At 34.3% G+C, this 27,917-nt stretch overlaps 1 protein-coding gene across 1 annotated transcript; it reads left to right on the forward strand.

Annotated features, from left to right (window-relative positions):
• Positions 1-8,581: 8,581 nt before the first annotated feature.
• Positions 8,582-25,481, forward strand: LOC141345940 (beta-galactosidase-1-like protein 2). Its single transcript, XM_073850860.1, has 19 exons — positions 8,582-8,697; positions 10,166-10,332; positions 10,428-10,496; positions 11,829-11,924; positions 12,031-12,139; positions 12,221-12,313; positions 12,404-12,485; positions 14,648-14,712; positions 14,997-15,081; positions 16,045-16,182; positions 17,512-17,592; positions 17,690-17,796; positions 20,430-20,576; positions 20,684-20,755; positions 20,945-21,023; positions 21,159-21,246; positions 24,917-25,025; positions 25,147-25,263; positions 25,371-25,481. The coding sequence occupies exons 2-19, from the start codon at positions 10,169-10,171 to the stop codon at positions 25,479-25,481; spliced, it is 1,812 nt and encodes a 603-aa protein (XP_073706961.1). The 5' UTR covers positions 8,582-8,697; positions 10,166-10,168.
• The last annotated feature ends 2,436 nt before the right edge of the window (positions 25,482-27,917 follow it).

Raw genomic sequence — 27,917 nt, forward strand, 5'->3', positions numbered from 1 at the left:
CTTCTAAGTTTCCAACCTTCGGAGCTATAAGCATTATAAATTTAAGAGTCGCATCGAAAAAATTCCTGATTTTGGCCAGGAGGAAGAATTCACAAATCATGGAGAACGACATTCGGTATTATTTGCATGTTTATGACAGTGCACTGTGTATTTATAGCCAAAAGCAATCTTAATATCAAACCGCAAACTATCTTTACTGCGGTTCCTTTGGGGTGCACTGAAGGAGAATTTCTAGGCTGCAAACTGGTCATTGCTGGTCAGCAGGCTGGTTTTAGAGGGGTTTTGGCCACTTTTGGTCTGGCTGGTCTTAGCTGGCCATGCTGGGAGACCAGCTAAAACCAGCTATTTCCAGCTTAAACCAGCTAAGTTTTTTTTCAGCAGGGTGGTGAGAACTAGCGACGTTATCACTTTATTGAGCGTTAATTCAGAACCCACATTCGAAAAGTTTCTCTCTCACTTTCGGCAAATGTGTCATTCTCGGATCATCTCGTCACTATTTGCATAATTACAGTCCTTGACAAGTAGATGCAGATCTGTCACAAACTGCTCGAACGTATTAAAAATATCATGGCACTTTTCTACCCACAGGAGAAGATAACTAAATTTTTCATCCTCACTCTTTTTCTATAGGGGTCAGCTGCGCATGCCTGAAATTTCCACCATGCCTCGGGAAGGTTAGTTGCTTCCCAGTTAAGCGTGGATATTAGGACTCCAGCCGTAGCCTATCCATCTTCCGTTCACTCTGACACCATGTTGTGTTTACATTATGATGATATTGTGTATCCGACAGCCCCTGACGCACGCATAATCAGCTTCAACATGAAGCTTTTATTAAACACTTCCCAGATAGCACATAGGTCTGCAAGTTGTCTGTTAAAGATCTCTAGATCTGGAAAGCATCTGCTGTGTACAAACGTCTGGCAGACGTCTGAAAGATGTCAGTTTTACATACATTATAATTCATAAACATCTTAAAGACATCTAAGAGACGTCTATTTGACATCTGATAAGAAAATGTCCAATAGACGTATTGCAGATGTGCAAACTACATCTTGCAGATGTAAATGCAGACATCTCCGAGATGTACGTGTGCTATCAGGATAAGGCCCTGCCAAACGTGAGAATACTACACTTTGAATGTGAAGTTAACTGCTAAGCTAAAAGTGGTTTTGGAGGACTGTGAGAAGAGTTTAGAAACAGTGACCTAATATTGAAAAAAGGGTCCTAACTCGATTTAATTTTTATATAACTAGCTTAATAATATTTGCCTCACCAAAGATTTAACACCACTGAAACCACTTGGTTTTGATATGTCTTGGTTTATTATTAAAATACTTGCTCTGCCTTACCTGACACAAGTATGCTCACAGCTTTCGTTTCTGTCAAACTAAAGCCCTCAGCTTGAATCTTGAAGTAGTAACGATCTGAATGCTGGCCGGTGAGGTTCCTCATGACAGTAGTGCAGTTCTTCTTTCGGAGGTCACCCAACACTTCCACCACTGGTTCCATCTGACGATGAGAGATATTAAAATGCTCTTTATCATAGAGTGACCACAGATGTCCTTGTTTCCATGCTACTTCTGGTGAATTTTCAAGAATGTTTTCTTTCTCGCTTGAAATGTTGAAAAGGCAGGGAATCAGAAGGAACCATTGTGTTCAAGACTGACTGACACCAAGCAGCTGAAATATAAATGTGCTATAATTAGACTTTATAATAATTAGAAATGATATATAATGTAAAATGAATAAAATAAAATAAAATATAAAACTTTCTGGATGTCAACCTTTGATATGAAAACAAGAAAAAAAGACCAACCTGACAGAACAAAGCTGAATACAAGAAGATCTGCAGCAAACATTCTGGGAGTCGTCTGAGATGAGCTGTATATTTAGAAATCAAGTTTAAATGTACATTGCAATTCAATAATTTCTAATTCAAAACAAATGTGATGAGAATTTTCATGAGACTAAACATCAACCCAGATATGAGTAACCTGTTGTTGCAGTTGTGTTGGAGTCACAGTATCTCACCGGAAGTTTATCTTAAATGCAAAAAGCAGAAGTTAATTTCAACAACCTATTAAATAATTTTCTAAAATGTCATTTTTTTTATTATTACTATTATTTGAATCATGTTTAGGGGTTCAGCCATGACTTTTGCAATAACTTAAAGAAATGAAACATCCAGAAGAAGAAGAAACAAGTAAAAGAAAAAGGACCTGAAGTGTTACATTGTCGCTAAATATGTTACCACTTGTATTGCAGATTAAAAAACATTAGTAAAATAATTAGTAATTAGTACATTAATAAACAATTAATCTTGCTTAATATGAATTAAAACAAATTAATATTGATTTGTTCTGTTTTTTTTTTAATGTTTAGATAACACTCTAAGGCTTCTGAATTATGGTAAAAGCCATAGCGTGAAAACATAACTAACACAGGATGCTGTTGGTGTGATTTTGATGAGTGTCGCCTTTGCCTGCACAGACATGCTTGTACGCATTGTTATAAATCTAACAGTAGAGAATGTAAGCAGATGCAAACGAGATTTTGTGAAGATAATACAATGGCAGAAAAAGACCACGTGTTTAACACTGAGATCATAAAAGTAAATGTTCTTGTTTATTTTAAACCATTTATCAGATAATCAAATATATATTTAAACTCTCGTTAGACACTTTTAACATTGAATAAAGCACATAATACGCACTATCATAGTTTGCATGTTGTATTTACAGCCGCGATGTCGCGGAAATAGAAACCATTTCTAAAATAATAATTTTGCTTCGCCATTTTTTGAGATTGAAATCTCAATCTTGATTCAACATTAACAGTGGGTGCAAAAATGTTGAACCAAAATCACTACATGGCATTGATTCAATAACGTAATCATTGATTTTCTGTATAAATCTCACCATTGTTTCATTATTAATTGTGGGTGCAAATGATATTGAACCAATATCACTTCATAACATTGATTCAATGATATTTTCATTGATTTTTCGTTGAAATCTCAACTTTGTTTCAGGGCCATTCCACCGAATGAGTGTCATTTGCTTCCAAAACTCTTCCAAAAAACAAAACAAAAGTAATTTTCAGTCTTTTTTAAGACTGAATCTAATACACATATTTAACTATTCAAAATCTGTATTGGACATTAACTTTTTACTTTTTTACTATTTAATTTTTTACACAATTTTAAAGTGGAAGATTTGTGGATTTTTCTCAGCCCTGTTACCAAATCTTTTAAAAAGCATGTTTAAAAATATGTCAACAAATTTCTTATTTTTTCCCTCAGGCAGGTGTTTATTTTAAAGGATCAGTTTCATTGAAAAAAAAAAAAAAAAAAACATTAAAAAAATCAGTATTTAGCTACACAAGGTGTATTTATTTTTCTAAAGTACACAAACCCATTGAGGTTTGAGTTAAAGGTGACTCAAGGATTATGAAATAAGATATAAATAGCGAAAAATAATAAATATTAAATTAAAAAGATATTTAAAAAAAAAAACTTAACAAATAATCCTTTTCAGTTTTTCTTGTGGACATTTTTCTTACAGCGCAGGTCACACTCAAACGCCATTCCATGTTTGGGTCTACATAATTGCCATGTTTGGGTCTGCATAATTGCCATGTTTGGGTCTACATAATTGCCATGTTTGGGTCTACATAATTGCCATGTTTGGGTCTGCATAATTGCAACAGGACAGAAATTGCAAGTATTTTCCGTCATAATATAAAACAACAGGAACGACCAAAGTTTTCTCTGTGGCAAAAACATTGTCTCAGTGTGGATAAAAGGCCAAAACATTGAGAAAAAGATGCATTTTCAAATGTATCTAGATTAATATGGATGTAGCCTAATATTTACATTAATAGCTCACTCATTCCTGTTACTATTACTCAGTTACTATAGATGAGTGTAGGATATATGAGTATATGAGTAACAGGACTGAGATTTTAGGATACAATTAGCAAATACATAAAATATAGCCACATGGAGTAAATACTAATATTATGAGGATACTCAGCAAATTATAGTGATTCGCCAAAGATTTGTATTTTTAAAATAGACAAGTAACATCTACGAAATACTGTGGGTAACAGGACTAGAAATAGTGACATGTAGTGACATGTTTAACTATTAGGAATATATATTGGCCAAGCTCAGGGAAATATTCCACCCTGTTAGGGACATATACAGTGATGTGAAAAAGTGTTGGCCCCCTTAATGTTTTTTTTTATTTTGCATGTTTGTCACACTTTAATGTTTTAGATCATCAAACAAATTTAAATATTAATCAAAGATAACACGAGTAAACATAATCCAATGGCATGGCAAAAACATGGAACAGTGGTGAACCTTCCCAGGAGTGGCCGGCCGACCAAAATTACCCCAAGAGTGCAGCGACGACTCATCCAAGAGGACACAAAAGACCCCACGACAACATCTAAAGGCCTCTCTTCCCTCAGTTAAGGTCAGTGTTCATGACTCCACCAAGAAAGAGACTGGGCAAAAATGGCCTGCATGGCAGTGTTCCAAGACAAAAACCGCTCCTGAGCAAAAAGAACATAAAGGCTCGTCTCAGTTTTGCCAGAAAATATCTTGATGATCCCCAAGACTTTTGGGGAAATACTCTGTGGACTGACGAGACAAAAGTTGAACTTTTTGGAAGGTGTGTGTCCCATTACATCTGGCGTAAAAGTAACACAGCATTTCAGAAAAAGAACATCATGCCAACAGTGTTCAGATTTTTTGCCAACAGGATGGTAAATAATACAAGTATTTTGCTCAAAAACATATATATGCTGTTAATGCTCTTCACCCCAATAGGATTAAAGTATGTCAAATATGTAACTTTGCTGTCAAATTATTATTTAAAATGACTTGTCTAACAGGGTGGAATCTAGCATAACAGGGTGGAACACCAGTGTTAAAAGGATCTATCAGTGGTTGAGCTTTCCGACATTGTCCTGCATTGTTTGTTTGTTTGTCCATATTATAGCTGTAATGATCTCTGTTAGCTTTGTTCATTGATTTGATACCTTTGTTTGCTGTTGTGACTGAAAGAACTGCAACTGCTCGTCTCATTTTCTCACAACTCTTTAAGTTCATTTAAGACGTTATTTAACTCATTCAAGACTGCGCTTATGAGGATACCTGCAAAACAGCATTAAATATTTTTATATCTCCCTGCTCACTCTAGTGGGTGGTCTTTTTTCCTCCAAGCTTGGGTTCTGAAATTTCCACCCTGTTAGCTTAACATTTCACCCTGTTGGGTTTATAGAACTAACATAACAGGGTGGAAAATTTTGAGCTAAGTTAGCCGTATCTCTTTGAGTGATCAACATTTCAGTGATCTAATCTTCTACAGCAGGGCTGCCCAACCCTGTTCCTGGAGATCTACCATCCTACAAAGTTCAGCTCCAACCCTAATCAAACACACCTGAATCAGCTAATTAATCTTTTAGGTAGCACTTAATAATTACAGACAGCTGTGTTAGAGCAGGACTGGAACTAAAGTCTGCAGGTAGGTAGATCTCCAGGAACAGTGTTGGGCAGCCCTGTTCTACAGATAAACAGAACTTTTACAACTATGTCAGAGATTTACATTTTTTTTTGGAGCAACAAGAGTTTGATAAGCAGAATAACATTTAAAAAATGAAAAAAAAAAAAAAAAAAAAGGTAGGAGTGAGAGTTGACGCTTACTTCAGTTTGTACAGTTGAATTCAAGTGGGAAAAATGAACAATATCACTTTCTGAAAATGTCTCAATGGAATTACAGTCTATTTTGGGCGAGAAAGTACATACTAACAGGGTGGAAGGTGACTTTAGGGAGACTGTAAATTATTAAAATTGTAAAGAAAAAAAAAACAACAGCTATAGTTTCACATGATTTATATGTATGATAAGATGCAGATTAGCCTAGTCTAGGTTATTTAAAAATATTTCGAGGTTTTTATCATTTCATGGTTGATATTTCATGTGGACATGATAAAATTGAATGCCTATATCAATAAAAATGTATGTAAAATACAAAATAGTATTTTAATGTCTATTATCTATGTTTAAGTGATAAATAAGACCTAAATATATAATTTAAGCTCTTTCTTATAAATATGTGACTCATTTTAGAGAAGACATGAGTAAGTACACTCTTAAAAATAAAGGTTCCTCACAATGCCATAGAAGAACCTTTTTTGTCTAAATGGTTCCATAAAGAACCTTTAACATCTGAAGAACCTTTCTGTTTCACAAAAGGTTCTTTGTGGCGAAAGAAGGTTCTTCAGATTATAAAAATGTAAGAAAGAGATGGTTCTTTAAAGAATTTTTGACTGAATGGTTCTTTGTGGAACCAAAAATGGTTATTTTATGGAATCGATGTGTAGAACCTTTTAAGGCATCTTTATTTTTAAGAATGTAAATCATAAGAGACAGAAAAGTTACTGTAAAACAGGAATGACCCTATTTTCGGCTGTAATGTCAGTAGATGTCGCTCAACAACATAGATTAAGTAGGAGTGGGACACGAAGCTGGAACCAGAGCTGAAGCAGCTGACTAAAATAAGATTATGTTAAAGTGAATGATTTTTACGGTGAAGAAATAAAATGCAAGGCATACCCAAAAGGCTATTGGTTGAGCCTTTCGTTATGTCCCGCCTGACTTCCTGTTTCATAAGGAATGTAAACACACGGAAGAAAACTGCGCTCGTCGAGACAGTTCAAGGCTAGTCCATACACGCACTGTCCATGCTATTTTTAAATCGGTGTTTATATGAATGTATATGCTTTTTGAATTTGTTTTATCACATTTAGCAAATTAAGACCAATCGAAACACTTTCGGTATATCAAGTAGCTACTGAACAGGCAAACATTGTAAATGATTTACAGTGATGATTTTATAAATAATATGGCAAGCCGTTTTAGCCTAAAATATAGGCTATTATGCGTTACTCGTCGCAATTGCATTTTTAATAGTAACAATTAAATTTGAGAGCTCTGTTATTCAATTCCTACTACCCTGCTGAAAAAAACAGCATATGCTGGTTAGGTATGTTTTGGTGCTGCGATGCTGGTTTTAGCTGGTTTATGCTGGTCCTTTGCTGGTTTATGCTGGCCCTGGTTTATGCTGGCCCTTTGCTGGTCCTTTGCTGGTTTATGCTGATCCTTGACCAGCAACATGACCAGCATAGACCAGCTAAGGACCAGCATTAAGCAGCTAAGGACCAGCATAAACCAGCTAAAACCAGGGTCCCAGCACCAAAACATACCTAAATAGCATATGCAGTTTTTTTCAGCAGGGTAGTAACAATGTCAGTTAGAGAGCTCTCCAACAAATTTTACTAGTTACCATTACAATTAGAGAGCTTTCTAATTCAATTCGTACTAGTAACAATTCCAATTACCAAGCTCTACAAATGAATTTTGACTAGTCATATGTCTCCATTGACTTCCATTCATTTTTAATTACAGAGCTCTACAACAGAATTATTACTAGTAAGTATTACAATAAGAGAGCTCTCTAAATCAATTTGTACTAGTAATAATTCCAATTAAAGAGCTCTCTGATTCAGTTTTTACTTGTAACAATCCCGATTAGAGATCATTCTAATTCAGTTGTTACTAGTAAGAACTAAATTAGAGAGTTCTTTAATTCAATTACAGAGCTCTGCAAATTAACATATCTTTAATGTGTTTTTTTACTAGTAAAATTTGAATTGTACAGCTCTGTAAATGCATTTTTACTAGTAATAATTAAATTAGAGAGCTCTCTAATTGGAATTGTTACTAGTAAAAAACTGAATTAGAGAGCTCTCTAATTGGAATTGTTACTAGTAAGAATTCAATTGTAGAGCTCTGTAATTAAAAATAAATGGAACTCAATGGAGACATATGACTAGTAAAAATTATTTGTATCTCTAATTGGAATTGTTACTAGTAAGAATTAATTTAGAGAGCTCTCTAATTATAATTGTTACTAGTAAGAATTTAATTAGAGAGCTCTTTAATTGACATTGTTACTAGTAAAAATTTTAATTATAGAGCTCTCTGATTGAATTGTTACTAGTAAAAATGCAATTACGACGAGTAACACTTAGACCATTTTAGGCTAAAACGGCTTGCCATATAAGTAACTCTTAGTTGCATTTTTCATTGTATAAAGTCGAATTGTGAAATATGTGTGATGGCTGTTCAGTGTTTCTCCCAATTATTTTTGACGTGGTGTTGCGGTTGAAAAAAGGAAATTGATGCTTTTTAGGAAATTAATTAGTTTTTTTTTTTAAACTGTGACGGTTGAATAGTGTTTGTGTTAAAATGGTCTATGTACACCACATGGTGGCAGTATGTGGTCCATGTAGCAAAAGCCATTTTTCTTTAAAGAGTGAATTAAAATAATGAACACTGAAATAGAAAACATATACATTATATAAGAAAACATATACATGCTTATATATATGCTTATGTATATGCTTAGGCCTATATTTAGTCCTCCACCCCAAAGCAGAACAACAGCATTCTATATGTTTGTTTGCTCCTCAAAACAAAGCCTGCCTTGTTCTCTTTGTATCAGTGTATTCTGGACTTTGCTTCATTGATTCCCTTTGATCCAGCTGGTACAGTGGCACAGCTTCGATTAGTGCTCATCTCTAAACAACTGCCAGTGTAATAGTGTTGTATGCTTTGTTTGTAAGGTAAGACTCATAATATGGCTAATATATAATTTGTGCATCTATGTATTTGCATGTAGTGTATGTTATTTTTAATCAGTCTTATTTGATACTTTTGATGCAATCTGCTCCGTATTCTAATCACTTTACTACTGTTGCTAACTCTTGTTAAAACGATCCGATCACAGGTGGACAACGCTAAATACAGGTGTGAACGGGGACTTTTCCACTCTCTACCACGCATTCAAACAAAAAAGTTAAATTAGATTTGAATTAAATTACAATGGATACGTGTATGTCACCCATTAAAATAAATGTTATTCGTTTTAGTGGTTTAGTTTTGCATTGGCAAAAACGGAGAAAAACATAATCGTTTTTTATTTTTTGATTGCATTTAGAATTTTATAATAGCTATTTGTTTTATCTGATTTTTATCTTAATTCGTTCTGAACACTGGTAAAATTATTCAGAATAGGATTTGCTGACAAATATTAAGTGATTATTTTTTCCCTTCATTGTAATTTTGACTAAAATGTTTAGCAGATTATTTTTTGTTCATGCAATGAACATTTTATAAATAGCTTTACCAAAAAAATCCCCTCAAAAAGAAATGAGGACAGAAGTAGTCAAAAGTGGACAGAAGATACGGATTAAAACATGTGAACAGGAATATGTCTCCCTCTTCTACTTGTGATCTGATCGATCAAAGTCCAGGTGTTAACAGGGTTTTGTAATGTGTTTAGACACTTAATTATATATGATTTACAATTATATGAAACTGTACTTTATTAAAATATGTTTAGGCTTATATTAAATGCAGTTGGTTAAAGTAAAGTGAATTAAAGTGCTTAAAGTGTATGTTTATATGTAATTTCATAAGTAATTATCTATTGTCTATTGTCTAATATGGTCAAAGTCTGCTCTTGCATTTGGTAAAATACAATATACTAATTTCTATTGCAACTTGTATGTCATGCATTTAAATACACTTTTAATTACACATTTGCAATACTACAGTTAAAATATAATCAAGTACTTTGCATGTGCTTTAGTATGTTAGTCAACACAAAATAACAGCAAAAGAAATGTATTTCTTTAAAGCGTGGCAAAAGATTATTTAAAAATGAGACTTTTTTAAAAAGGTACTTAAGTGTATTAAACATAGGCATGAAAGTGTACTCTCTTTATAATCTAAAGCTGACTTTCTGATATTATCTGCAAGTTGTTGTTTTTTTAATACGCTTATGATTAAATACAATTAATCACACCAGCAACAGACAGTAAGTGACAACATTGCTTTTTACATTTTCATTGGCACTGCACATGATAATAAGTGATAGTATAATATCTACAAAGACACTACAAAGACAAAATGCAGTAATTACACAAACCACAACAAAACATAGTTGATTTTTTCTCAGATCCAGTCTGAGCATACTGCATCTTATATACTGTAAATATTCTGTCATCTTTGATCTTGTGTCTCTTTCAGAGAATGTCAGAGAGACAGGGACTGAGGGCAGACTCCACCCACTTCACTTTAGATGGAGCCCCATTTCGGATTCTCGGAGGCTCCATCCATTACTTTCGGGTCCCCAGGGCGTACTGGAGAGATCGGCTGCTGAAACTCAAGGCCTGTGGCCTCAATACTCTCACCACGTAAGACCTAGACATGGAATCAAGAACAGCTTTGTTTTTCCTCTCATAATCTTGTTAGAGAGTCATATTTGTCATATTCATGTTCTGTCTGTCAGGTATGTGCCGTGGAATCTTCATGAACCAGAAAGAGGAGTCTATCTGTTTCAGGAGGAGTTGGATCTGGAGTGAGTGATTTATTTTCATTTCATTTCATTTTTTAAATATATAGTTGAAGTCAAAAGTTTAAGTTTGCAGAATCTGCAAAATGTTAATTATTTGACCAAAATAAGAGGGATCATACAAAATCAAAATGCATGTTACTTTTTATTTAGTACTGACCTGAATAAGATATTTCACATAGAAGACGTTTACATATAGTCCACAAGAGAAAATAACAGTTGAATTTATAAAAATGACCCTGTTCAAAAGTTTACATACACTTGATTCTTAATACTGTGTTGTTACCTGAATGATCCACAGCTGTTTTTTTTCTTTCTTGTTTGTCCTGAACAGTTAAACTGCCTGCTGTTCTTCAGAAAAATCTTCAGGTCCCCCAGCATTTTTGTGTATTTGAACCTTTTCCAACAATGACTGTATGATTTTGAGATCCATCTTTTCACACTTAGGACAACTGAGGGACTCATATGCAACTATTACAGAAGGTTCAAACGCTCACTGATGCTTCAGAAGGAAAAAACATGCATTAATAGCTGGGGGTGAAAACTTTTGAACAGAATGAAGATGTGTACATTTTTTTTATTTAGTACTGCCCTTCAGAAGCTACAAAAGATACTTACATGTTTTCCAGAAGACAAAACAAGTGAAACTTACCCTGATCTTCAAATTCAAAAAGTTTTTTCCACCCAGCTCTTAATACATCTTGCAATGCTGTGTTTCCTTCTGGAGCATCAGTGAGCGTTTGAACCTTCTGTAATAGCTGCATATGAGTCTCTCAGTTGTCCTCAGTGTGAAAAGATGGATCTCAAAATCATACAGTCATTGTTGAGGTTCAAATACACAAAAACGCTGAAAAACCAAAGAGTTTATAGGACCTGAAAGTTTTTTCTGAAGAACAGCAGGCAGTTTAACTGTTCAGGACAAACAAGGGACTCATAAACAACTATCACTAAACAAAAAAGCACAGCTGTGGATATTTCAGGTAACAACACAGTATTAAGAGTCAAGTGTATGTAAACTTTTAAACTTTTGAGTCATTTTCATAAATTCCACTATTATTTTCTCTTGTGGACTATTTGTAAACGTCTTTCATGTGAAATATCTTATTCAGATCAGTACTAAATAAAATATAACATGCATTTTGTATGATCCCTCTTATTTTGGTAAAATAGTTAACATTTAGCGGATTCTGCAAGGTGTATGTAAACTTTTGACTTCACTTTTAAATTGTGGTAATTTATTTTAGAGTATAACTAGTGTAAGAGCTTTCCTCAGAAATAAATATTTCTTTTTTAGCAAATGTCATCATTAATTTATGAATGTCTTTTGCTTGCTTTAAGGGCATACATTCGTCTAGCAGGCGAATTAGGCCTCTGGGTGATTCTGCGTCCGGGGCCGTACATATGTGCCGAGTGGGATTTGGGTGGGTTACCAAGGTTAGTTCCTCACCTGTTATCAAAATGTACATTTCTTGTTGTTTTCTTTAGTCTTTAATCTTAACACTGCACGTTTGTATTATTAACATTTACTTATTTTTACCAGCTGGCTGCTGAAAGATAAGAACATGAAACTAAGAACAACCTACTCTGGTTTCACGAGTGCCGTGAACACGTACTTTGATAAACTCATTCCAAAAATCACACCTTTCCAAGTAAAATATGCTTTCTTTCTTTGACTATTGTTTATTTGTTAGCTTTTGGTCTTGAATTTGTCTCCACTGCTCTTCCTGCAGTATAAGAATGGAGGCCCTATTATTGCTGTTCAAGTGGAGAATGAATATGGTTCATACGCAAAGGATGAGAAGTACCTGCCGTTCGTCAAAGAGGTATGGCATGAAATAAATCATTATCATTTACTCTGCATTATGATAGGCCAATTCTCTTATACCTACAGAGTTTGTTCTCAAAATCAACAGGCATTACTGTCCCGGGGAGTCTCAGAGTTTCTCGTCACATCAGACAACCATGACGGGTTACAGCTTGGGGTAGTAGATGGAGGTACTTATATATCCATTCATTTATTTAGTGCACCCACTGCTTGTTATTAATGTGATACGAACTGTATTTTGCTAAAGTGCAATCATTTCATTGTGTTTCATTGGTAAAACTTTACTTGTGTCTTTATATACAGTGCCCTCCACTATTATTGGCACCCTTGGTAAATATGAGCAAAGATGGATGTGAAAATAAATCTGCATAATTTATCCTTTTGATCGTTCATTCAAAAAAATCACAAAATTCTAACCTGTCATTGAAGTAAATCAATAGAACCTAGGGGTGAAATCTCATTATGAAATAAATGTTTTTCTCTAGTTCACGTTGGCACTATTATTGGCACCCAATTATTGCAACGTCCTTTTCCCAAGATAACAGTTCTGAGTTTTTTTCAACAATGTCTAATGAGTTTGGAGAACACCTGACAAGAGATCAGAGGCCATTCCTTCAAACAGAATCTCTCTCTTCCAAGCTTCATGTAGGTGCTTCTTCTCTTCAGTTTCTATACAGGGTTCAGGTCAGGGAACTGGGATGGCCATGGTAGAAGCTTCATTCTGTGCTCAGTGACACAGTTTTTGTGTTGATTTTGATGTTAGTTTTGGATCATCGTCCTGCTGGAAGATGCAACCATAGCCCATTATAAGATTTCGAACAGAGGCAGTCAGGTTTAGATTTTTTATCTGCTGGTATTTGATAGAATCCATGTAGCCATGTATCTAAACAAGATGTCCAGGACCTCCGACAAAAAAAAAGAGGTCCACAACATTAAAGACCCAGCAGTATTTTTAACCGTGGGCAAGGGGTACTTTTTTATCCCTGTCTTCACCAAAACCATCTGGAGGGTTAGCTGCCAACGAGCTAATTTTTAGTTTCATCTGACCATAGAAGCCAGTCCTGTTTGTAGTTTCTTTTTGGGTGAGCCAGGAGGATTTTTTCTTGAAACCCTCTGGAACAACATGTGGTGATGTAGGGGCTGTTTGATCCTTTTATATTAGACTCAATACTCAACAATTCTCTGCAATTCTCCAACTGTGATCCTTGGAGAGTCTTTGGCCACTCAAACTCTCCTCCTTATCGTGCTTTAGGATGATATAGACACACATCCTCTTCTTGGCAGATTTGTAACATCTTTAGTTGATTGGAACTTCTTAATTATTGCCCTGATGGTGGGAATGGGGATTTTCAATGCTTTAGCTCTTTTCTTACAGCCAATTTCTATTTTGTGAAGCTCAACAAACTTGTTCTGCACATTAGAACTACATTCTTTGGTTTTGCTTCTTGTGATGGATGATTAAGGGAATTTGGCTTTTGTGTTCCTCATATTTATAATCCTGTGGAACAGAAAGTCATGACTGGACGATTATATACTCATAGCCACCCTGGTGTGCTAAAAAAAATTTAATATTAATGGGAATATACTTTAGAGATATTTTACTTAGACAAATTTTTAGGAGTGCCAATAATTGTGGCCAACGTGAACTAGAGAAAAACATTTATTTCGCAATGAAATTTCCCCCCCATTTTCCATCGTTTTACTTCAATGAAAGGTTAGAATTTTTTTAATTTTTCGAATGAAAGATCTCAGGGATAAACAATGCAGATTTATTTTCACATTCACCTTTGCTCATATTTACTAAGGGTGCCAATATTAATGGAGGGCACTGTATAATGCATTATGAAAGGTTATTAAAGGGAAAATGCTTTGTAAAATGTGTTGTAATACATTATATCTGTGGTTACAATTATTTATGAGATTGTACAATGCATTATAAGATGCATTACAAGGCATAATCAATGCATTAAAACTACTTTTATAATGCATTATACATTAAGTTTTACCGATTTATATGTTTATGTTTCTGAAAGAAGACTCTTGTGCTGACTAAGGCTGCATTTATTTAATCAAAAATACAGTAAAAACTGTAATATTGAGAAATATTTTTATGATTTAGAATAACTGTTTTCTAACTTAATAAATTTCAAAATGTAATTTATTTCTAGATTGGGAATTTAATTTAAAATAAGCTCATTTGGTGCTCAAGAAACTTTTCTAATTTTTATCAATGTTGAAAACATTTGATGAATAGTAGAAAGTGCTAATGTCAAACTTGTCACCTTTAGATCTTCTACCACAAATGATATTTGATTCCCACTTCCTTTAAAAGTTTTGCAGACAGTGAACCTACAGAAACTGACGTTCGGTGATGTACAGCATTTAGCAGAAATGCAGGTCAGTTAAAAATTGTCCATATTTGCAATTGTATTTATCAGTTTACTTTGTTAAATGACTATAGTGTTAAAATGATCACAGCTGTGTTTTAGCACAAATATCTGCTAAATCTACTATATAACCTGCACCCAACTAAAACCTCTTATACTTTATGTATGATTAAGTATGATGACTTAAAACAAGGAATCCCTAAAAACAGTACTTGTTTATAAAATAAACAATACATTAATGTAACCTACAGCATATAGACAGCACAAAAGATTTGTACATTTTCTTTGCTGCAGCCGCAAAAGCCGCTGATGGTGATGGAATATTGGTCTGGCTGGTTTGATGTCTGGGGGGAACCTCATCATGTTTTCCCTGCAGAAGGTAGGGACCACCTAGAATTGAAAATCTGCATCTAAGCTTATGCAATAATATACACAGTTGAAGTCAAAAGTTTAAATACACCTTGCAGAATCTGCAAAATGTTAATTATTTGACCAAAACAAGAGGGATCATACAAAATACATGCTATTTTTTATTTAGTACTGACCTGAATAAGATATTCCACATTAAAGTTGTTTTCATGTAGTCCACAAGAGAAAATAATAGTTGAATTTATAAAAATAACACTTGATTCTCTTAATACTGTGTTGTTACCTGAATGATCCACAGCTGTGTTTTTTTGTTTTTGTTTAGTGATAGTTGTTCATGAGTCCCTTGTTTGTCCTGAACAGTTAAACTGCCCGTGTTCCTAAAAAAAAAAACCTTCAGGTTCCACAAATTCTTTGGTTTTTCAGCATTTTTGTGTATTTGAACCCTTTCTAACAATGACTGTATGATTTTGAGATCCATCTTTTCACACTGAGGACAACTGAAAGACATTTAAGAACTATTACAGAAGGTTAAAATGCTCACTGATGCTCCAGAAGGAAACACAACGGATTAAGAGACGGGGGTGAAAACTTTTTGAATTTGAAGATCAGGGTAAATTTAACTTATTAGTCTTTTGGGTAACATGTAAGTATCTTCTGTAGCTTCCAAAGGGCAGTACTAAATGAAAAAAATACAATATTTAGCATTCTGTTCAAAAGTTTTCACCCCCTGGCTCTTATTGCATCGTTTTTCCTTCTGGAGCATCAGTGAGCATTTGAACCTTCTGTAATAGTTGCATATGAGTCCCTCAGTTGTCCTTAGTGTACTTTACTATATATAAATGTATTTTATGTGAAATGTCTTATTCAGGTCAGTACTAAATAAAGTTTGCAGATTCTGCAAGGTGTATGTAAACTTTTGACTTCAACTGTACATATGATAATTATTGTGTCTGCATCTCTTCTGTTATGACAGAAATGATCTCTATAGTGCGAGAGCTTCTGGATCGTGGGATCTCCATAAATTTCTACATGTTTCATGGAGGAACCAGCTTTGGATTCATGAACGGAGCACTTGACTTGGGATCCTACAAACCACAGACGAGCAGCTATGGTTCACTAGTTTTGATATTTATGACCACTGTATACTACTATTCAAAAGCTTGTAGTCACAAAGATTTTTTTTAAATTAGACTGATTTCTGTAGAATCACGTGACACTGACGACTGGAGTAATGGTGCTGAAAATTCAGCTTTGCATCACAGAAATACATTTTTTAAGGGGGTCATCGGATGCAAAACTCACTTTTACATGTTGTTTGAACATTAATGTGTGTGCAGTTTGTGAACACAACCACCCTACAATGATAAAAATCCACCCAGTGTTTTTTTTTTTATCTTTAAAAGTAATATCCCCTTTTTAAAATCAGGTCAAAGTATATTATAGACTTCTCATTAAAGGAACACTCCACTTTTTTTTAGAAATAGGCTCATTCTCCAACACCCCCCAAGTTAATAAGTTGATTTTTATCGTTTTGAAATCCATTCAGCCGTTTTCCTGTTCTGGCGATATCACTTTTAGCATAGCTTAGCATAGATCATTGAATCCTATTAGACCAATAGCATCGCGTTCAAAAATAACCAACGAGTTTCGGTATTTGTCCTATTTAAAACTTGACTCTTCTGTAGTTATATCGTGCACTAAGACCGACGGAAAATGTAAAGATGCGATTTTCTAGGCCGATAAGATTAGGAACTACACTCCCATTCCGGCGTAATAGTCAAGGAAGTTTGCTGCCGTAACATGGCCGAAGCAGGTGCAGTAATATCAGGCAGCACATCGCAACACAACATGACCGTTGGAAGTTACCTAGCTGGGAACTAATTCAGGCGCTGCGTGATATTACTGCGCCAGCTGAGTACATATTACGGCAACAAACTTCCTTGACTATTACGCCGGAATGGGAGTGTAGTTCTTAATCTTATCGGCCTAGAAAATCACATCTTTACATTTTCCGCCGGTCTTAGTACACGATATAACTACAGAAGAGTCAAGTTTTAAATAGGACAAATACCGAAACTCATTGGTTATTTTTGAACGTGATGCTATTGGTCTAATAGGATTCAATGATCTATGCTAAGCTAAGTTGGAGAATGAGCCTATTTCCAAAAAAAGTGGAGTGTTCCTTTAAGACCCTAAAGAATCATATCAACTTGTGGAAAATGGGCATCCGATGACCCCTTTAAAATATATTCAAATAGAAAACAGTAAAAATTGTAATAAAATTCCACAATACTGTTTATGATCAAACAAATGCAGCTTAAGAAAATGTAAAAAAACAAAAAGATCTTTCAGTCCCCAAACTTTTGAATGGTAGTATATGTATGCTTTTGCTCTTTTAACAATGGGCACTTAAACATCGTCACCTCTGCATTTCATTTAGATTATGATGCTCCACTGACTGAAAGTGGGGATTATTCAACCAAGTATCATCTCTTGAAGAACCTGCTGAGCACCTACAGCAGTATGTTTCTACAATGTTGTCCCTGATTACACAATCTGATGTTTTAACGTGTATTTATGGAGCTGAAGCTCTCTGCCCTTGTCTCTATTAATGACAGAGGAGTCAACATCGGAGCTGCCAGCTGTGCAGAGCAGAAGAGCATATGAACCGGTGGCTGTGACTCATTATATGTCACTATGGGACAGTCTTCAGTGTGCAGAAAAAGTAAGAACAGTGCATCCCACTATTTCTATCTTGCTTTCTTTCTTTTTTCACTCTCTCTTTCACTCTTTCTTTCTATATTTCTTTCACTCTTTTTTTTCTTCATTTAATCGTTCACTCTTTTTCTTTTACTCTTTCTTTCACTCTTTCCTTCTTCCTTTAATCGTTCACTCTTTCTTTCTTTCTTTTTCACTCTTTCTTTCTTTTTTCTTTCACTCTTTCTTTCTTTCTTTCTTTCTTTCTTTCTTTCTTTCTTTCTTTCTTTCTTTCTTTCTTTCTTTCACTCTTTTTTCCTCCTTTAATCTTTCACTCTTTTTCCTTCACTCTTTCTTTCTTTCTTTTTTCACTCTTTCTTTTTCACTCTTTTTTCCTCCTTTAATCTTTCACTCTTTTTCCTTCACTCTTTCTTTCTTTCTTTTTTCACTCTTTCTTTCTTTCACTCTTTCACTATTTCTTTCTTTTACTCTTTCTTTCTTTCAATCAATTCAATCTTTCTTTTTTATTTCTTTCTTTCTTTCTTTCTTTTACTTTCTTTCAATCAATTCAATCTTTCTTTCACTCTTTCTTTCTTTCTTTCTTTCTTTCTTTCTTTCTTTCTTTCTTTCTTTCTTTCTTTCTTTCTTTCTTTCTTTCTTTCTTTCACTCTTTCTTTCAGTCAATTCAATCTTTTTTTCACTCTTTCTTTCGTATTTCTTCAGTGTGCAAAAACAGTAAGAACAATGTATCCCACTTTCTCTTTCTTTCTTTCTTTCTTTCTTTCTTTCTTTCTTTCTTTCTTTCTTTCTTTCTTTCTTTCCTCCTTTAATCTTTCACTCTTTTTCCTTCACTCTTTCTTTCTTTCTTTTTTCACTCTTTCTTTCTTTCACTCTTTCACTATTTCTTTCTTTTACTCTTTCTTTCTTTCAATCAATTCAATCTTTCTTTTTTTCTTTCTTTCTTTCTTTCTTTCTTTCTTTCTTTTACTTTCTTTCTTTCAATCAATTCAATCTTTCTTTCACTCTTTCTTTTTTCGGTCTTTCTTTTTTCTTTCACTCTTTCTTTCTTTCTTTCTTTCACTCTTTCTTTCAGTCAATTCAATCTTTTTTTCACTCTTTCTTTCGTATTTCTTCAGTGTGCAGAAACAGTAAGAACAATGTATCCCACTTTCTCTTTCTTTCTTTCTTTCTTTCTTTCTTTCTTTCTTTCTTTCTTTCTTTCTTTCTTTCTTTCTTTCTTTCTTCCTTTAATCTTTCACTCTTTCTTTCATTCTTTCTTCCTTTAATCTTTCACTATTTCTTTCTTTCTTTCTTTCTTTCTTTCTTTCTTTCACTCTTTCTTTCAGTCAATTCAATCTTTTTTTCACTCTTTCTTTCGTATTTCTTCAGTGTGCAGAAACAGTAAGAACAATGTATCCCACTTTCTCTTTCTTTCTTTCTTTCTTTCTTTCTTTCTTTCTTTCTTTCTTTCTTTCTTTCTTTCTTTCTTTCTTTCTTTCCTCCTTTAATCTTTCACTCTTTTTCCTTCACTCTTTCTTTCTTTCTTTTTTCACTCTTTCTTTCTTTCACTCTTTCACTATTTCTTTCTTGTACTTTTTCTTTCTTTCAATCAATTCAATCTTTCTTTTTTTCTTTCTTTCTTTCTTTCTTTCTTTTACTTTCTTTCTTTCAATCAATTCAATCTTTCTTTCACTCTTTCTTTTTTCGGTCTTTCTTTTTTCTTTCACTCTTTCTTTCTTTCTTTCACTCTTTCTTTCAGTCAAATCAATCTTTTTTTCACTCTTTCTTTCGTATTTCTTCAGTGTGCAGAAACAGTAAGAACAATGTATCCCACTTTCTCTTTCTTTCTTTCTTTCTTTCTTTCTTTCTTTCTTTCTTTCTTTCTTTCTTTCTTTCTTTCTTTCTTTCTTTCTTCCTTTAATCTTTCACTCTTTCTTTCATTCTTTCTTCCTTTAATCTTTCACTATTTCTTTCTTTCTTTCTTTCTTTCTTTCTTTCTTTCTTCTTTCTTTCACTCTTTCTTCCTTTAATCTTTCACTCTTTCTTTCACTATTTCTTTCACTCTTTCTTTCTTTCACTCTTTAACTATTTCTTTCACTCTTTCTTTCTTTCATTGTTCAATCAATTCAATTTTTCTTTCTTTCAATCAATTCAATGTTTCTTTCTTTCACTCTTTCTTTTTCTTTCTTTCAATCAATTCAATCTTTCTTTCTTTCTTTCTTTCTTTCTTTCTTTCTTTCTTTCTTTCTTTCACTCTTTCTTTCAACCAATTCAATCTTTCTTTCTTTCACTCTTTTCTTTCACTTCTTTACTTTACCTAAAAATGTAACACAAATGAAGATATTTGTTACAAAATTCTTTCATCATTTTTGTCTATCCATTGAAAGTTGACATAACCACGATTTTGACTTGTGAGAATGAACCTCATTTGTTTTTGTGCATCAAACATATACGTTTTAGCCTCCATATCATTAAAACTGACCCAGTGTACACTGTTTTATCGCTAAATATCCTGTTTCACTAGAAAATGTGTCATATTACAAAAGAATAATGGGTTTGCGAATGCTGCTTCATGTTCATGGTATACGAAAAAAATAGAAAGACGAAAACACATTTTGCAAGAAATGTTCCCAAAATGACTAAAAACCATTTGTCCAATAGCCTTTCAGCGCGGACGATCCTGTCAGCATGGAGAACCTTCCAGTAAACCACAACAATGGTCAGTCGTATGGATACACGCTCTATCAGACTGACATTTATTCAGGAGGAGAACTCAACTCAAAGAACAACGTTCGTGACAGAGCTCTGGTAAGACCATTTCCTATCAATCTCGGCCTCCATAAAGGTTATAAATGATTAATTATCAAATTAAATCAAGGAGAGAATTGAATTCTAATTCATACTTTTTTTTAAAGGTGTTCATTGACAGAGAACTCATTGGTGTTTTGGACAATAAAACACAGAAGGTTAAAATATCTAACAGTAAGGTAAGTATCATGCACTGTTGGTAGTTTTACACAAGGGCAATTAAACTAAACTTGCCAAACAAACAAACAAATATCAAACTAAATCTTTTTGATTTACTGTAATCTTTTTCCTAAAATGATTTAATGCAATGTTGTGCTAATTACATTTTATGATTAATTCCTGTGTATTTCCCTAACTTCTGTTCACAGGATGAGAGGACCTTGAGCTTGCTTGTTGAAAACTGTGGACGAGTGAACTATGGTCCAGCTCTCGCCAACCAACAGAAAGGTTTAATAACAGTGTAGTAAAAATGATCAACTATTGACATGGTTTAATTGCATCTCACTATAATATAACAGATATGAGCAGGAGTGTAGTGACCATAACAATGTACTCATTAATTTTTCATTTTTATCCATGCAGGTCTTGTTGGAGATGTAACTTTGGACAATGTCCCTCTAAAGAAGTTCACCATGCACTGTCTGGATATGAAGAGCAGTTTCATGAAAAGGTTCATTCTGACTCTTTGCCTCTGTATTGTGTGTCTGTAGTGCTGTATTGAACCAGGTAACTTCAGCTGCAGAAGATGTTTGCATAACTTTTTTATCTGGGGTTTAAGAACTGGTATAGTGCCCTACCTTTGGTACTTACGCAAGATATAAGTGCTATAATTGTGAAATGAATGAGAATGTCATGCTTTATTTTGATCCTTCTGTATTTGCAACCAGCGTTGGGTAAATTATTCTAAAAAAAGTAGAATATTTAGAAGTATTTAAAAAAAATTAGTTACTAATACATCAGTTTACTTTCTAAATCCTGCAGTATCTCACAAAAGTGAGTACACCCCTCACATTTCAGCAACCATTTTAGTAGATCTTCTCAAGGGACAATACTATAGTCAACGCCAATAGCCTAGTGGGCAAGTGCGCTGACATAGAACGCCATTGTGTTTACGGGTGTCCCGAGTTCGAATCCCGACTCAAGGACTTTTCCCGATCTCGCCCCCTCTCTCTCCCATGTAGCTTCCTGTCTGAAACTTGGATATAGTTTGGAGTAGTCAATGTGCAGCTTGTATAGCAGATTTACTGTCCTCTGAAAGTAACTCAACATACAGCCATTATTGTCAAAATAGCTGGCAACAAAAGTGAGTACACCCTAAGTGAACTTGTCCAAAGTGTCAATATATTGTGTTAGCACCATTGTTATCTGGCACTGCCTTAATCATCCTGGGCATGGGATTGATCAGAGCTGCACAGGTTGTTGCTGGGATTGTCTTCCACTCCTCAAAGTGCTGCTGGACGTTAGATACATGGTGCTTCTCCACCTTCCGCTTGAGGATGCCCCACAGGTGCTTAATAGGGTTCAGGTCTGGAGACATACTTGACCACCTCATAACCTTCAGCTTCCTCAGGAAGGCAGCTGTCATCTTGGTGGTGTGTTTGGGATTATTTTCTTGTTGGAAAACTGCCGTTTGGCCTAGTTTCTGGAGTGAAGGCATGTTCTGCTTTAGAATGGACAGTACATAATGGAGTCCATGTTTCCCTCAATGAACTGCAGCTCTCCAGTACCAGCAGCACTCATGCAGCCCCAGACCATGATGCTACCACCACCATGCTTGACTGTAGGCAAGACACAATTTTCTAGGTACTCCTCACCAGAGCATCGTCACACATGCTGGACACCATCTGAGCCAAACAAGTTTATCTTATAGTCTCATCAGCCCATAGGACATGGTTCCAGTAATTCATGCTGTTGGACAGGTTGTCTTCAGCAAACTGTTTGTGGGCTTTCTTGTGAGCCAGCTTCAGATGAGGCTTCCTTCTGGGATGACACCCATGCAAACCGACTTGTTTCAGTGTGTGGCGTATGGTCTGAGCACTGCAACCTTTAAAGCAATGCTGGCAGCACTCATGCATCTGTGTTTTGAAGCCAGGTTCTGCATCTGACGCACAGAATGAGTGCTCAGCTTAGTTGATTGACCCTTGCGAGGCCTGTTTTGAATGGAACCCATCTTGGAAAACCTCTGTATGATCCTGACCACTGTAGTGTAACTCGGTTTCAGGGTGTTACTGAACCTCTAATAGCCTTGGCCATCTTTGTGGAGAGCAACAATTGTAATTCTCGAATCCTCAGAGAGTTCTTTGCCATGAGATGCCATGTTGAACATCCAGTGGTCAGTATGAGAGAATTGTACTTAAAGCACCTCATTTTAACTGCTCTAAAACAGGATACACAAGTTTGTATGGTCCTGTCAAGCAGACAAAAACATAAACATGATGAATAGGACATGTGGCTTTACATGGATAAACAACATACTGCTGTTATCACTTAGGGTGTACTCACTTTTGTTGCCAGCTATTTTGACTATAATGGCTGTATGTTGAGTTTTCAGAGGACAGTAAATCTATACTGCTATACAAGCTGCACACTGACTACTCTAAAATATATCCAAGTTTGATTTCTATAGTATTGTCCCTTGAGAAGATATACTAAAATGGTTGCTGAAATGTGAGGGGTGTACACACTTTTGTGAGATACTGTATATCAACCTTTACAAGTTCATGATACAAGGACAGACATGAAACTGTTCTTTTAATTCTATCAAATAAATAATAGATAACTTCATACATTTTTCTGGTCACAGTTTAGATTAGTATCCAATTCTCACTATTAACTATTAACCATTACTGTTTATTAATACTTAGTAAAGTAGTTGTAAAGTTTAAGAATTCTTAATAAAATCTTGCAGAATTAGACATTAATATGTGCTTTTTAAGTAATAATAAACAGTCAATATCCTAGTATATTCATGCTAATAACCAACTAGTTACTGTAATAGTAAGAATTGGACACTAAAGTGTTACAAATATTTTTATTAACTCAAAGTATTTAAAGTGAGAAGAGTACATAAAAAGCATGCATTTTAAGGTTAGACTTTAAGTTTTGATGTTAAATCCACTATTGTATTGTATATAAAAGTTCAGTTACATAAGGCGTTAATAAAATTACAGAAATAAACAAGAGTAATCCCTTGCTTTACTTTTTCAATGGAAAAGTAATTAAATTACAGTAACTAATAGTTACACCCGACACTGTTTACAACCTACTAATTACTCATTGTCATTCTGAAAAAATGATCAGGGTAAACACTGCTCACCTTTGATAGTTAGGACAAAACTGTATGGAAATTTTCACCTAAAAATGAAAAATTGCTGACAGTTTACTTCCATGTAGATAAGTTTGTTTCTTCATCAGAACAGATGTGGAGAAATGTAGCATTACATCACTTGCTCACCAATGGATCCTCTGCAGTGAATGGGTGCCGTCAGAATGAGAGTCCAAACAGTTGATAAAAACAGATGGACAATAATCCACAAGTAATTCACACCACTCCAGTCCATCAGTTAACATCCTGTGAAGTGAAAAATGGCATGTTTATTAGAAACAAATCCATCATTAAGGCATTTTAACTTTAAACCATTGCTTTCGGCCAAAATAACCAGTCCATTATCCAAAATAATCGTTCTCGCACATCAAAATCCACCAATGTATTTGTTTAGACAGTTTGTTTTGATTTGTAAACAGTGCTTGATCGGTTCATATTTCTCTTCTGATTCAGACATTTTTTCAGTGGAGAAAGCAATATTATGCCTACACTCTTAAAAATAAAGGTGCTTAACGATGCCATAGAAGAACCTTTTTTGTCTAAATGGTTCCATAAAGAACCTTTAACATCTGAAGAACCGTTCTGTTTCACAAAAGGTTCTTTGTGGCAAAAGATTATAAAAAGGTAAGAAAGAGATGGTTCTTTAAAGAGCCTTTGACTAAATGGTTCTTCATGGAACCAAAAATGGTTCTTCTATGGCATCACTGTGAAGAACCTTTTAAAGCACCTTTATTTTTAAGAGTGTAGAGGACTTGCATTTTAGTTGGAAGCAATGTTTTAAAATTGTGTAATTTGTGGATTACTATGATGTTTTTATCAGCTGTTTGGACTGTCCATCTGACGGCACCCATTCACTGCAGAGGATCTATTGCTGAGAAAGTGATGGAATGCTAAATTTCTCCAAATCTGTTCTAATGTAGATCAAGCTTATCTACATTTTGGATGACCTGAGGATGAGTAAATGTTTGGCAAATTGTTGGGTGAAATATTCCTTGAATCTCTACATTTTTCTTAGACTGCAGTCTCTAAAATGGACACCTGTTGGTACGAAGCCCACCTACCCTGCATTTTTCAGAGGATCCCTGGTGGTGGATCAACCCACAGATACTTTTATGAAGCTGCCAGTAAGTATTCAGCAAATTTTTGCACAGTTTTGTTTCCTCACATTTGCTTTTCATCCTTGAATGGCATGTTTCCTCATAGCCTTAGTAAACAGATGACACAGTTGTTCTGTATTGTTGGCAGAACTGGAGTAAAGGAGTGGTTTTTGTGAACGGGCAAAATCTTGGACGCCACTGGTCGATCGGTCCTCAAAATGCCCTCTATCTTCCTGGTCCCTGGCTCAAGAGTGGAGACAATGAGGTGAACAATGACAGTGAAAGCCGGTTGTAGAGTCAATACAAATTCAGTGCCTTCCTTTAAATCTAAATTTTAATACATGTCAATTTTTTCCCTCTTTGATCATTTAGATTATTGTTTTTGAGGAACTCAAAGCTGCAGAAACAATCCAATTTGCTGAAAATCCAGAATATGGCAAGACAGTGGACGTATCTACACAACTGTTTTGCACCCTGTTGTGAAACACATCTGCAGCCTTACAGTGAATCTCAGGCTTACATTTATCAAAACACATCTGAACATGAATACTTAAGCAAGACACCACAAGTGAAAAGAGTTCAGATTTAGTAATAGACTTCCCCAGTTGATAATCATATTAAAGACAACTGTTTAATTATGCAAATGAGGCATTATCTGGTTAAACATGTCCTAATTTGCATACATTTCTAAATCAGTAGTCTTAAAATTGGATAAAGCCAGATTTAAAATTCTGATGTTTTAGAGTTTGGGTTTACAGAATTTAGATATATCTCTTTTTATCACTCCATAAATTAGAAAATATTGTCAAAAATTTATATAAAAAATGTTATTATATAAATCAGGCTATATTATATAAAACCCTTCAGAATGTAAATAAAATAAATAATAAAACACATAAAATGCTTTAATTACAGGGAAGAATTTTGGCTCAGTGCAGGAGAAAAAAAATCATAGCCTTTAAACATATGTATTGTAATTTAAACCTACAGATGGAGTAAAGATAATATGCAATAAAATGAATACTTTAATGTGTATTTTAGATGTTTTCTTTACACTAGTTTGATAAATTCGTGCTATGGAAGCAAAATAGCCCACAATCTAAAAACAATGCAAAAACTGACCACTGCACGCTGCAAAAAAAAGCTTTTCTTACTTTGATTTTTTGTCTTTTTTCCCCACAAAATATCTACAAATTCTTAAAGCAAGAAGGATTTTCTAGACAAGTAAAGATTATTCAAAATTAAGTCAAAATCAAGTGAGTTTTTGCTTAGAACAAGTTAAATAATCTGCCAATGGGGTAAGCAAAAAAATCTAATTTAAAGCAGAAAACAAGATGATTTTTCTTACCCCATTGGCAGATTATTTTGATTGTTTCAAGCAAAAACGCACTTAATTTTGACTTGTTTTTCCTGAAAACAAGACAAAATTTTTTACTCGTCTAGAAGATCCTTCTTGATTTAAGAATTTTTAGATATTTTGGCTGGAAACAAGACAAAAACATTTTTTGCAGTGTGCTTAAAAAAATGCGTGTAGTGTCTTGCCTTTTAATATTCAACCTGTACTAGTTGTATTAACTGTAGCTAATCATGGATAATATAAATAAGCACAACACATATTACTTGCAAAATGATTCTCTACAATAAAAGAACATGCTAGAAATAATACACTGTCACTGAAGTGTTGATTTGGTTTGTCAGATACTGACGCTGGTATGCGGTATAACAGAAGTGACCTGTTCTTTTGAACATGAAGAGAAAAGTATGGCCTGATTAGCTGAACTTTTCAGAGTATGTGGAAGATGATTATGAAAGTTTGCTTGCATTTAATCAGGCTGTGTAATCAATGTTTTCAGATGAATAAGAGGAGAAAATGAAGGATTTAAAGGGTTCTTAGTTACCTGGTTTTAAGGAATATATGTCTTCATTTCAAGATTTGAACGTCACAGGACTTGTTGTAAAGGAGTAATTTTTCATTGCTTGTGGTCTAATAACACTTAATTGAAGTCTGAGCATTGAAATATCATTAAACTGGTCCTTTGTCTCAAGTGTCTATTCTTCTACTCTAGAAGACTGTTAATAGGTATAGGACAAGACTTTGGGGTATTAGACAACTTTTTTGACTAGTTGTTCTGTTACCAGACAAAGATATTTTCTGACAGCACCAGAATCTAAAAATACCTTATGATTAACTTATCTGTTTAACACACTGCAAAAAAGGATTTTCTTACTTAGATGTTTTGTCTTGTTTCCAGCCAAATATCTAAAAATTCTTAAATCAAGAAGCATTTTCTAGACTAGTAAAAATTATTGTCTTGTTTTCAGAAGAAAAATAGTCAAAATTAAGGGTGTTTTTGCTTGAAACAGGCAAAATAATCTGCCAATGGGGTAAGAAAAATAATCTTGTTTTCTGTTTGAAATAAGATTTTTTTTCTTACCCCATTGGCAGTTTATATTGCTTGTTCTAAGCAAGAAATCACTTAATTTTGGCTTGTTTTTTCTGAAAACAAGAAAATAATTTTTACTCGTCTAGAAAATCCATCTTGATTTAAGAATTTTCAGATATTTTGGCTGGAAACAAGACAAAAAAATCTACGTAAGAAAAGTATTTTTTGCAGTGCAGCCTATTTAGACTATACCGAAAGTGGTTGTTTAGGTAAGAAAGGTATTATAAATATCAAATTACATTTTTAATGACAAAGTAAAAGTTTACTTAAGTAGAAGTTTTGCTTGCATTTACAAGTTTACACTACTCTGAATGAGTATAGTAATAGTTTCAGTGTCTTATTATCTTTCTATGAACTATGAAAATTAAAAAGGTCCTGTTAAAACATTTTGGTTTATTTATTAATATTACAGATAGCTGTGTAATGTGCAGTACATGTCTAAAGGTGACACTCCTGTTATACTGAGTGATAGACG

The sequence above is a fragment of the Garra rufa genome, chromosome 11, assembly GCF_049309525.1.
Source record: "Garra rufa chromosome 11, GarRuf1.0, whole genome shotgun sequence".
Lineage (NCBI taxonomy): Eukaryota > Metazoa > Chordata > Actinopteri > Cypriniformes > Cyprinidae > Garra > Garra rufa.